Source organism: Lactuca saligna, chromosome 3 (genome assembly GCF_052625555.1).
Source record: "Lactuca saligna cultivar CGN05327 chromosome 3, ASM5262555v1, whole genome shotgun sequence".
Classification (NCBI taxonomy): domain Eukaryota; kingdom Viridiplantae; phylum Streptophyta; class Magnoliopsida; order Asterales; family Asteraceae; genus Lactuca; species Lactuca saligna.
Window position 1 is genome coordinate 10,733,652 of NC_136419.1, and position 13,154 is coordinate 10,746,805.

The 13,154-nt window shown below is 37.4% G+C and overlaps 1 protein-coding gene across 1 annotated transcript; it reads left to right on the top strand.

Annotated features, from left to right (window-relative positions):
- Positions 1 to 4,905: 4,905 nt before the first annotated feature.
- On the top strand, positions 4,906 to 9,960 carry LOC145034441 (LOW protein: zinc finger CCCH domain protein). The gene is made up of 5 exons (XM_078982855.1): positions 4,906 to 5,859; positions 7,096 to 7,939; positions 8,026 to 9,274; positions 9,361 to 9,432; positions 9,515 to 9,960. The coding sequence occupies exons 1-5, from the start codon at positions 5,175 to 5,177 to the stop codon at positions 9,896 to 9,898; spliced, it is 3,234 nt and encodes a 1,077-aa protein (XP_078838981.1). The 5' UTR covers positions 4,906 to 5,174; the 3' UTR covers positions 9,899 to 9,960.
- The last annotated feature ends 3,194 nt before the right edge of the window (positions 9,961 to 13,154 follow it).

The window sequence follows — 13,154 nt, forward strand, 5'->3', positions numbered from 1 at the left end:
TATGTGTTAAGTGTGTAATTACAAAACCTAAAAGTTTTTATTTTAAACATAATGTACTAATCTAACAACAATTTCAATCATTTTGAGAACTTTGTAGTTTTAATTTATATGTATTATGTCGTCTTCATTTTTTTTAAAAAGCTTAGGAACTTGTATATGTATTATGTCGTCTTCATTTTTTTAAAAAGCTTAGGAACTTGTAAGCAAATAGAAACGACAACTTGCAACTTCCGACTATAACTGCGACTAACTGTAAGGCAATCAACAGTGGTGGCGTAAGGCGTCGTGTAAGGGTTATGTGGCACCCAACCCTATACATGAACATCGCCCCATGTACTCGTAGTCATGATGTGGCTTGAGATGAGTATAACGATTATGTGACCTTTGATGCATTTAACAAAATAAATAATAATAATAATAATAATAATAAATAAATAAAAGAGTAAAGTGCAAGATTGATCTTTGTGGTATTTAAAAGACTAAACTGCACAAATGGTCCATGTGGTTTGCTCAAAATTGCCACTTTGGTCCAAAAAGTTTTGGACTAGCACACAAGTCCAAAGTTTTCATTTTGTTGCTAGTTTGGTCCAATTTGTTTTGAACTTTTACATAATGACCATTTTGCCCTTAGTTATTTATTTATTTAAATATTTTTCTGTTTAAAAGAAAAATAAAAAAATTGTATTTTCTATTTTACTTTTATAATTTTTTTTATAAAGGAATAAAAATAAATAAATAAAATATAAAATCTCTCTCTCTCTCTCTCTCTCCCTCTCTCTCTCTCTATCTCTCTCTCTCTCTCTCTCTCGTAAACAATAAAGACATACCTTTGTCTTCCCCCCTGACCTCCAAAAACTTTGAACCCCATCTAAATTACAACCGAAAGCTGCCAGCACCACCTTCCGCCACCACCACCATCGGATGCCACCGACCAAGGTAACTGATTTCCTACCCATACCCGATCAAAACCCACAGATCCACCGACATCCCTTCCTATCAGCAACCCTAAATAAGATTTGTGGAAATGAACCCCTACACATCCATCTTTTCCGGCAATACCATAACTACCACCGATTATCACCTCCCATCTATTTCCTCCCTACGTCTCCAGTGGTTTTGTTTCTTCCCCACGACCGATGGTTGTTGAACCTCCGCGAGGATCGTCATCATCGGACCTTGAAATCCATCAATTCTCCCTGAATATGAAATCCATCCTCACCACCCACCTACCCCTCTCTCTTTCATCCCATACGAACATACGAACATACCCATCTTCTTCCTTCTTCCTATAGAAAATCAAAAATTTGAGCATACATGCTCTCTCAAAATTAAACCCTCTGCAAATCTATGATCTTTGATATAACATATAGAGGAAGAAGAAGAAACTAGGGTTCTTGAACCCATTGAAAATCCCCATAAAAAGACCCAAAACACCATTCCCTTATTAAAAATCCTCATACCTTCTTCTTTGATTATGATTTCAACTTTCCCCCTGTTTTGAAACGACTACGATACGCGGTTACAATAAAATCATTACTCACTCGATCAATCATCCAGGTATGAGTGAAGATCTTTATGTTAAAGGATTTGGGCAGTTTCTCATTTTTTCAATCTGAATCGATCACATGTGCTAATTGGTGTAAAAAAGTCGTGAAGAACAATTTATTTTGGGTGTAAGCCATTGAACTGGGTATTTGATGTAAGCTTCAACTCAAATTTTTGCAGATGATGAAAATGGAAGAAGATGCATCGACGTTTATATGAGAATGAAAGAAGATGGGGTTGTAGATTACAGGAGAGAGAGAGAGAGAGAGAGAGAGAGAGAGAGAGAGAGAGAGAGAGAGAGAGAGAGAGAGATTGTATATTTTATTCCTTTATAAAGAAAAATTATAAAAGTAAAATAGAAAATACAATTTTTTTTTATTTTTCTTTTAAACATAAAAATATTTAAATAAATAAAAAACTAAGGGCAAAATGGTCATTATGAAAAGTTCAAAGCAAATTGGACCAAACTAGCAACAAAATGAAAACTTTGGACGTGTTGTGCTAGTCCAAACCTTTTTGGACCAAAGTGGCAATTTTGAGCAAACCATAAGGACCATTTGTGCAGTTTAGTCTATTTAAAAAACTTTGGATGGGATTCAAAAACTTTCCAACTTGCATTGAAGGTCCAAAATCAAAAGTTTCTTGTGAATTTGGTCTCAAAATCAGAAACTTCATGTGGATTTGGTCCTTGTTGGTTTTAAAAAAGACAAAACTGCAAATTTGGTCCTTGTGGTTTGTAAAAAACTGTGGATAGGGTCCAAAAAGTTTTCGACTTGCATGGAATGTCAAAATCAAAACTTTTCCGTGGTTTTGGTCCCAAAATTAGAAGATTCCTCTGATTTTGGTCCTTGAAAGACCTGAAATGACGATTTTGCCCTTTTTATTTATTTTTTACATTATTTTTACCATTTATAATGTTTTTATAACTACAAAATAAAAAGAAATTAAAAAATATATATACACCCACCATACTGTCTCTCTCTCCCCCCTTATCCCTCTCTCTATCTCTCTTCTCTTTATCTCTCCTCTCTCTCTCTCTCTCTCTCTCTCTCCTTCTTCCTTCTTATTTTCTTCTTCTTCTTCTTCTTCTTAAAACCTGTAACAAAGCAAAATTCCACTTGAAGATTGAGTGTAAGCTTCATTGCAGCCTACTATTCCTCCCTCTCATTTTCTTCGTCAAAAAACCCAAACAAAATAAAAAAGGACTCAACGGGATTGCTACCTCTAACCTATAACTGGATCAAAAACACCCACCATTACATATTAAAAAATAATCTCCAAATGTTCCAAAGACATCAGTTTTACGTTTCTTTCAAAAGAATCGAGCTGTAAAAAAACCAACAAAAACTTACCTTAAAAGCTTCAATCCATCGGTTTTGCATTCACCAATTTAATCCCATAGAAACCTAAATCAGTTTAACACCAACCGATTCAATCATGCTTACATCTACATACCACAACCAGGGATTCCACTTGATAAAAACTCATAAAAGCTCATGGGTTTTCAGAATATGCATCATGAGGTGGCATTCAACCCACTTTTCTTCATCAGTAATATGCATAAAGAAAACTCCTAATTCCTCATTAATGAACACGAATTGCTGAAATTGAACACAAATTACAGAAAGTGGAACTCACAAAATCTTTGAGATAATGAAAGGATCCCAAAAAATCTCTTCACCAAATGATCTACACCCACCCACATAATCTTGACGGGAAAGGAAGGTGATAGCTATGGAAAGGAATTGATCGTGGAAGTCTTTTTGATGTGTGTGTGTGAGAGAGAGAGAGAGATATGTGTGGGGTGGATCTGGTCATGCATGTTTCTTTTTTTTTTCTTTTATATCAAAACAATCAAAATAAAGAAAGAAAGTATAAAAAAAGAAATAATAAGGGCAAAATAGTATTTTCATATTTATTTGGACCAAATTCACAAAAAAGTTTTGATTTTGGACCTTCTATGCAACTTGAAAACTTTTTGGACCATATCAAAAGTTTTTTACAAACCACAAGGACTAAATTTATAGTTTTGTCTTTAAAAGACTATTTTACCCTTAACATTTATGTTTTATATTTTTTTTATTTGTTTACGTATTTAAATAATAATAACAAAATAAATAATAAAATCCCACCCCGTTTAATAATTATGAAAAAGTAAAAATGGAATCACCTATCCTCCCCGCCTGTCTCCCTCCGAGTTTCACACTATGACCCCTCTCTCTCCCTCTCTCCCCCTCTCTCTCTCTCCCTGTCTCTCTTTCATCCCAAATGAAACCACCCACCTCACCTTCATCTTTTCCGGCGGCTCTCCCCACCCTCATCGACACTTCATACCTCCCTCCTATCGAAAAACCCCTCATTCCCCCTCTTCCTTTCCATGGATTCTTATAGTACCCGATTTGACCGGGGGAGGGGGGGTTCTACTCCCCTTGTCTTTCCACACTTGCTTTCCGGTAAGGATCTCGATCATAGTGCATCCCAATTACCTCTAACAACTATTTTCCATCTTCCATTCTGGATTGTTCTGTCTTCTCCAACGACCACAACCAGTCGTTTTTCTCCAAAGGACAGGAGTCCATATCTTTTTAATGAACAAAGGTCTGTATCGACCTGTAATTGGTAATCATTGTTTTTCTAGTTTTTGAGATTTAGGTTTGGTTTTTTTAACTTGTAAGTATCGATATGTAATATCTTTTCTGGTTTTTGCTAGTTACCGAATGACATAGGTGGTAGATGGAGGGGGAGGAGGAAGAGTCTGGATAGATTTTGATGGAGGAGTGAGAGAGAAACGAGAGATCAATTTGTTTAGATTACCAGCAAGATCTTTGATGATGCCATGACACATTCAAAATCAAAGAGCTTAGAGAAGAGTGAAACTATGGAGAAGGATCTTGATGTCGGAAAATAGAAAAAAAAAACAGAGTTTTATTTGTTTAAAGGCAACTGAGACGGTGAAATATCTGTTGTCATCTATTAGAAGCAGTGGAGATGAGAACAGACCAAACGAGGGACTAAACTTGCAAACCCTACAAAATTCTATAGCAAAACTTTGAACCTCATAAATAATATTGTTTCTAAGTGGCATGAGAATTAATATAATATATAATGTTTATTAAAATTAAAATATAAATATATAATTCATCAAGAACAACCAACACAGAATGATTTAGTGATAATCATATAAAAGTTAAATATCTCCAAAAAAAAAAAAATCTTAATTTTAAATCTTATATGCTTAAGCTTTCGAATGAAGTCATAAATATAACACAAATTATTACCATAATTATCAATTTTATTATATAAAGGGTATTTTCGTCCACTCACTGCTAATCATCGACTATACCCCAAATACCATTCACAAATAATATAACAAACGCCTCCCTTCTCTCTCTCAAAATTTCAGATTCCAATCGCATTGTTCCGTCTTCGCCCCTCTGCATCTCTCCGTCGATTTTTCTTCGATCGGATTTAATTGGATTCGCCGCCGACACTCCGAATCCAATTCTTCAGATTCCGGTTATTAGGGTTTTGGCCTGCCATCGACGGGAATACCTACCTAAGTCGATTTCGCGCAGGAAGTTAGGGTTTTGAAATTCGAATTTTGGAGGCGGTTTTTACATTTGGTTATTATGCCGAGAAGTTCGCGGAGCAAATCGCACAAGCAAAGCAAACATAGTTCGAAGGAAGCGGCGGCTGCGTCGACGGTGAGGGAGTACTCGGGTTCCGACGAGGATGTGAAGATGAAAGAAAGGAGTAGTAATGGTGGTAAGGAAGATGGGGTTTCGTTTAGGATATCTAAAGATTCTTCAGTATCTGGAGAAAGACGGAAACATGTTAAAGATCTGTTCAGTGGTCATGGGAATGGGGATGTATCAGAGGAGTATACGACGTCTTCGAAGCGGAAGGAAGAGAAGAGTCATGGCGGTAGTGATAGGTGGAATGGTGGGAGTAGTGATGAGAAAGGTGTAGTTGTAAACATAGAGAATAAGGAGTTATTGAAGTCAAAGGATTTGTCGAAAGTTGTGGGTGAGTCGAAGAGCAAGAGTAGCCGGAGGCATGACGCTGAGAGTGCGAGTGTCGTGGTTTTGGAGAAGGATGAAAGCAAGAGCGGCAGTGGAAATAGAGGTGAAAAGAGAAAATCTGAGAAAGAATCTGCGAGAAAAGAGAGTAGTCAGCACAAAGAGAATAAGGAATCGAAGGATAAGGATCGTGGGTCTGACAGGGGAAGGAAAGCCCACACCGATAAACTTGAGGCCGAGGCATCAACGAAGCAAGTTGAAAATCAATCGAGCAAAAGAGGAAAAGAAAGTACTGGTAAGTAACTTTGTTATTTTGGTATGTTTGAGAACTAGTCCGTCCGTAGTAGGAAAGGTAAACATCTTTTGCTTTTGCATATATGCGTAATCAGTATGTGCGTTTTGGAAGACTCTGTGCTTTACTGTGCATTGTATTTATGTTCATTATTCTTGCTGAATTTTCTTGAATTGAATTACCCTTACGTGGTGTATGCATAGCGTTAAGTGATTGGTGCTTCTCTTTTGCAGTAGAATGGGGAAAATATGACATTACTTACCTTCTCCCATCTACCATCATTTTATAATCGTCCCCATCGGCCCATTGTGTGGGCAACATTTTTTTACATTCATCTTTTGGATGTTATCATTTGTTGCTTAACATCATGCTCTAAAATGTATAGCGGATCTTCAGCATAAATGTGGATTTTTCCAATCGTCACAGGACTCCTTACTTTTGTAGAAGTTATACGATTCTTGGCTCAAATTCATCAGTGCTGAACTATCCTTGTTTTGTGTCATACATCTCAAAAACAGTGAACGAATAGTTCTGGATATATACACCACATCTTTAGCTTTCTCTGTCAACACTACTTGAGTTGCACTTCATGTCGTCAGTTTAGTTTGGATTACTTCATAACTTGTGGGCTCTTAGGGTTAGGGTTCTCATCACATTTCACATTTAGACACTGCCTAGTTGCATCTATCATTTACATATCATCACATTCAGACTATTTTTTGGATATTCTTCTCACAAGCCCACCACACCCTATCATATATGCCTTTTCTAGGTTGATAAACATATTTTGAAAATCCCTTTTCCGTTTCTTATACTCACCACGAAGATGCTAATAATACTGTAAGACATAATGATAGATGGATCAGTTTGACGTAAAATAAGCATACTGAAAATTTCAGTCAATCAACATATATTTTTTTTGTTCAATTAGAATTTATTTTTGGGGACATTGTACCAATTGTAAAACCTTGTCTCAAGGCTGGAAATATCTAAGATCATCTCGTGGGAACTGTTGTTAGTGATTCTTATATAAGCTTACATGATAGGGATGTGGCTCTATTTTGTCAAGAACGTGCTTCAGAATCTATTTGTTGAGGTTCTTAATTCCATATGAGTTGCAGAACACTTGTTTTTATCCATCAGTAGCCTTAATGCCTGATGTCTGACCACTAGTTATTACTTTGTAAGACACCATTACTATTTACTAATGACTGTTGCTCTTTTTTCATCTTCTACCAGATTGGCCTATAGAAGAAGGGTTGAGAAACCCTGAGTTAGAAAAGGAGCTTGAGAAGCGGATGAGAAGAAGAGGAGAAGCCTCTAGCGACAAGGACAAATATCAAGATGACATGAAAGAAGGTGATGATAGGCGGCTGTCTGTTAAAAGACACAAGGATGAAGGACATGGGGAAGAGGGTGTAAGACAAAAAGACGAAAAACACCGAGGAGAAGATGATAGAAAGAATAGGGATGTGAAGCACCGAGGAGAAAGAGAAAGAGAAAGGGAAAGAGATAGAGAAAGAGAAAGTGAAAGACATAGCAAACACAGGGATGCAGATAAAGACAAACACCGTGAAGATAAGTACAATGAAGATGGTCATAGAGACAGCAAATACAAAGATGACAAGTATGTTGAAAGTGGTGATAAAGAAGAAAGAAGCAAACGCAAGCAAGATGATGAGAGAGAGTATAGACATAAGGAAGATAAGCATCGTGATGCAGATAGAGAGAAGAGATCAAGGGATTCCAAGTACAAAGACAACACACACTCCTCAATTGAACCTGAAGCCAAACGTATGAAGGATGATAATGTGTATGATGATCGAGCTTCCAGATATAAAGATGATAAAGATAGGAGAAGAGGTAATAATAATAATAATAATAATGATAAAGAAGAGGGTAGTGAGTATAGATCACGTAGCATGAAAGAGCAATCAGAAAAAAGATCTGCTACCAAAGTAGACTCAGCCTCTGAACGGATAAGACCTTCTTCTCGTTATGCTGACATGGAAGTTACAGCCAGCCATAGCCATAGCCATAGCCACAGCCGTCGTAGGAGCTCCCCTTCTAGAGATCATCACAGGTAGTTTGATCATTTCCATCTCTTTATAATTTCTTTTGTTATTATATAATTTATAATTTATAATATATATATGTTGCATTTCTCAGGGTTTCAAAGCAGGAAGAAAACAAGCATAGCCATAGGGAGAGTGTGTATGAAGATAGAGGTCGGCATAATCATAATAATAGAGATTTCACTTGTGATAATAAGGTATCTTCCAGGTCAATGGAAAAAGTCAACGCGAAGGATGACGTGGATAAATCCCCTTCATCTAGAAGAAGTGGTGATGAAGAGCCATTGGGGTCGAAGGATGCAAAGGAACATCATCATACTGTTAAGGAGACGCATCCTGATAATGATTACTCACAAGTAGATGGGGACAATCTATCTGTTTCATCACCTTACACAAGAAGTTCTTCTCACTTCAGACCAGGATCTGATAGCCCATTTTTTGGTTCAACAGAAGATGATAGGAATAAGTCGAATAATAATAATAATAGCAATAACAATAATAATAATAATCGTTACAGGAGAATGGGTGGTGAGTCTAATAACAACATGAACATGAACATGAACATGAATATGAACATGAACAGAGGTCAAGGGAACTGGAAAAATGTCCCGAATTGGGGTTCACCAATGGCACCTGGTGGTTACCTTCCTTTCCAGCATGTCCCACCTCCCATGTTTCATCCTCTCATGCAGCAGTTCCCACCACCAATATTTGGTAGACCACCACCCATGAAGTTAAACCCTGGTTTGCCTTACCATGTTCCTGACCATGGTCGACCTCTTCAATGGCGGGATGAATCGGTTCCACCACCATCAGCTGCAGCAGCAGCAGCTTTGCATGGATGGGATGCTGCCAATAATTCGGTGTTTGGTGATGAGTCTCATTCTCATTTATACGGGCGGGTTGATTGGGACCGGAGAAACCAAATGGGTAACCGTGGGTGGGAGGCTAGTGGTGGTGAGATGTGGAAGAATGCTGGTGGAGTAAATATGGACGTGCAAGTGCAATCTGGTTCTCAGAAAGCAAGTGATGAGATTGAGAATGAGCAGAATCAGCATCAGAATCAGATGGATGTTCAGACCTCAACCTTCAATGGCCATGCTGCTGTTGTTCCTGAGGCTGAGAAAGTGACTGGAAGCCTTCAGATGTTTGAGGGTGTAAAGGAGGAGGAGGAGGAGGAGGAGAATACCAGTCTTGTTTCACAAAAAGTTTATCTTTCCAGGGTTGATGTATCTCAAGATCTTACCCAACCTGAGGTCTATCAACAGTGCACAAGTATGATCATGGAACCCTTATTATCCACAGATGATGATGAATTTGACTGCAAGATATTGTTTTTGGAGGTAAATAGTAAAGATGATGGATGGTTGGTTTTACTTGCCCTTTTCAGTTAAATGTGAATTAAGTTTGTGTTTATGTTGTGTTGCAGGAGGTTGTAGAAGGCAATGTTAGCGATGGTGGTTTGGTGTTTGGTGGCATAATAAATGATTCTGTGTTTGAGGTTGGTGTTGTCGAAAAGATCAAGTTTTTATTGTAAATAGGGAATTAATGGTGGTTTATTAATTAATATGTTACTGGTGCAGAAAGCCATGTTTGTTTACAAGAAGCAAAAGGAAGAGTTGGATTCAATGAAGATTAAAGTTACAGAGGTAGTTCCAGCATGTGATGATAATCCAGATGATGATGATGGTGGTGGAACTGGAAAGGTGGAAGGTGCTATGGAGATGAGTAAAGAATCTAAAATGGAAAAGGTTGAAGATACAAATCCTAATCCTGATGTGAATGAAGAAGATAATGAGGCGAAGAACATGGAGGTGGATGATGTAAAGCAGGAAGAGAAAGAAGCAGAGATGGAGAAAAGAGAAGAGAAGAATGGTGTGGGAGTGGGAGAGTCAATTGAATTTGGGTCAAAAGTAAATCTAAGTCGGATACTTGACAACCATTCTCCTGAAAAAAGTACACATTGATGAGACATTTTTTTTTTCTTATATTATTTTGAGCTTTCTAATCCATCTCATCCATTATCGTATCGTTGCTTCTCTTTCTTTCATCAATAAAACTTGTTCCCTTCCCTTGTATTTATTTTAGCTTAGCTTTGTCTGTGGTGTAGTAGTAGTTGTTATTGCTGTTTCCTTTTATCACTTACTTGGCAGGTAAATCTTGCAGCAGCAACCGAGTTCTGACTTCTGACCAGGCATCGATTTCGCTGGTAAGCATTCTATTACTTACAAATCAATTCTGCTTATTATACTTACTTTTTCATCACTAAAAATAAATCTTCAGTGGAGTTTACAAAAAAACAAAAACAAAATGGAAAAAGCTTCTTTAAAACAAAAGACCATCGTGTGAGCTTTGTCAAATTGTTTAAATTACTTAAATAAATTTATATAAATATTTATAACACGAGAGGCCAAAAGATGACAAGACGTGACATTTGTACATGGGTGACAAGTGTCGAATAACACGGCTGTCTTAACATATCTAATATGTGAGCCAGAGAAAGCGAAATAAAACACAAACTGATAACTTAAAAGCTTATTATTGTTGGTCCCCAAGACAAGTTATGTGGGGAGATCCTATTGGTTACACTTACAGGGTTACTTGCATCTATTGGTAAAATAAAGTACAGTTAGCCAATCAGAACGTGACGCATCATAATCATTTTGTTCAAGTACAAATCACCCAATCGAAATGGGACAAGTAATAATTTTATTATATTTCGTTGGCTTCTTATATACCGAGTTCCATAATTACCGTTGGCCGTAATATTTATTGGGTTTGTATTCCCATCCAGATCCTCCGTAGATGCAAAATTCAGTGGTTGGGTAAGGGTACGACTTTTGAAAATATATAATTATTTACTACCAGTAATGCCTTTTATTTCTAAAAGTTATAGACATTATAAATGTTTTGAAGATGTTTATAATAATTTCATCGAGTAAATTACAATAATGGCCCCTGTGGTTTGGTCTAATTTACGTTCCTACATTTCAACTTGGACCATTTTTGTTTTGTTTTATTTTATTTTTAGTCCCTACGAGACTTAAATTGACTATTTCATTATTAATGATATTTTCTTTAACAATCTTAAAATTTTGTCGTCACATAAATTACTATTATCATATGAAGTAAGTTATTTAAGTACATACACAAAAGAAATCTAATACACCACCATACTTACTCATCCTTGTCTCATTGTATCACCTCCTTCTCTATCTCCACCCAGAAGACCACCATTGGAAGATGACATATGAAGCAATCGTTACTTACTCAAGCCTGTTGAACTCCTTGTTTCCTTCTAGTTTATTTTTGCCCTTGGAAACCTTTATTCTCTCGATCTTTGGGAAACCATAGTATTTTCACTAGGGTGAGCAAAGGTGCAGATAGTCTAGGATTAACGAGTATACTTTTGGAATTGTAAGGGGGGAATCTTTGGATTTTCTTGATTGAAATTGCAAGGAAGCAAAGGGAAAGTTGGTCCAATCATGGGTTCTTAGGGAAAGTTGTCATCTTGACCGAAATTGAAAGGGAGAATTTGTAAAGGAGGGTTTCTTTAGGAATGACTCTAAGGAACTTATTTTTTTTGCTTCTGGAGTTGATGGTACATATCCATGGATTGTTAAATGGTAGAGCTTCAAGTTGATGATTGAGAAGCTTGCAAGGTAGGATGTTAAGGTCCCATAAGGATTTCTTCTGACAAGGTTTTGTGCTCGGATCGAAACTTATTGTCTTGTTCTACAGAAACCATGATCCATTTCTCTATTTGTTTTTGTGCAAATGGTGTGCATGTTAGGAGAGATGATTGAGAGAAGGTCATGTAATCAAAAGAGATGAAACAAATGGTTAAATTATGATCATATATTTTATTACAACCGGTTTTGGATAAATAGGGGGAATGAATCTCATGGGGTGGTGGGAAGTGGTGATGAATTTTCTTGTGGGAAGAGGTAGTGATTTTCTTTTTGGCCTCCTAGGAGCTGAGGTTTCCGTTTGACCTGACTAATCCCCGGGCAACTACTCGCTCCGCGAGTAACCTAAAGTCAGCGTCGTTGAACCTCCATAGCTACAAAGAGCATTTTTTTGATCTTCCGTGTAATAGAACTTGTTTAATACTTTGTTTTATAGGGGAGGGATAAACAGAAGAGGTAGTGTGTACTTATTTAATACTTTATTTTATAGTGTAAATCATATTATTCGTCACTCGTGCATGTGCTGTGTAACGCCCCGACTCTCATGTTTTAATTTTTACAGCTTTATTTTTCATATTGGAAGGTCTACTCGTCGAGTTGATGACCTGACTCGTCGAGTAGGAACTTTTGGGGCCACATGTTTTAAATGACTAACTCGCCGAGTTGAAGACATGACTCGACGAGTTGGAGCTGGAGGATGAAACCCTAATTTTCGGGGTTTTGCACCCTATTCAAAGGGTCATTAGCCTCCCTTACAGCCCCTTGTGCGTCTTGAAACCCTAATTCGTGTGTGTGCTCCATTCTTGTGTGATTTTCAAGCTTGGAAGGTGTTTTGCAAGGAGAAGACTTGAAGTATAAGAACTTGAAGTATAAGAGGAGTAGTGCAAGAAGAGCTAGTGGATCTGACTCTTCTGCTTCTTGGCATCAATTTGAAGGGTAACAATTCGTTACCTTGACCTTCTTTCCTTCTAGATCTCATTATGTTGAAGATTAGGGCTTTTCTAGCATATTTATGTTAGCCATTTTGGGTATGGGCTAGGATTTGAAGTTGCAACTTCAGATCTGAACTTACCTTGGTCTTTATGTCTATAAAGTCTCTAACATTAGCAAGTATGAACCTTTTCTTGTGAGTTAAACCCCATTACAAGCTTGGATTTGACATTCTAAGCCTTTAGAGCCTTGCATGCACGTAAAGTTTGCAACTTTACGTGATAAACATGTCGTGGGAAGCTTGATCTGCAATATGGAGCTTTGGAATGACTTAAAAAGCATCTGAATGGAGAAAGGATTGAAGGGAATCTACGAGTTGCATGGACAACTCGGCGAGTCCAATGAAGATTGTCGTGCAAGGACTTCTGCATGGACTCGACGAGTTAGTAGGGTGACATGGCGATTCAGCTAGGGTTTCCCCGACATTTGGATATGCATGAACTCGGTGAGTTTCAGGGAAACTCGACAAGTCAATTGGGGATTTCACAATTTCTCAAATTCAGGAAGGACTCGACGAGTTAATGAACTGCACTCGACGAGTCGG

Bases quoted from the DNA above. Each gene is read 5' to 3' on its own strand.
- LOC145034441 (XM_078982855.1), top strand. From the start codon at position 5,175: ATGCCGAGAAGTTCGCGGAGCAAATCGCACAAGCAAAGCAAACATAGT. The intron at 7,940-8,025 runs GTAGTTTGATCA...TGCATTTCTCAG, and splicing joins CCTTCTAGAGATCATCACAG to GGTTTCAAAGCAGGAAGAAA. The intron at 9,275-9,360 runs GTAAATAGTAAA...GTTGTGTTGCAG, and splicing joins GCAAGATATTGTTTTTGGAG to GAGGTTGTAGAAGGCAATGT.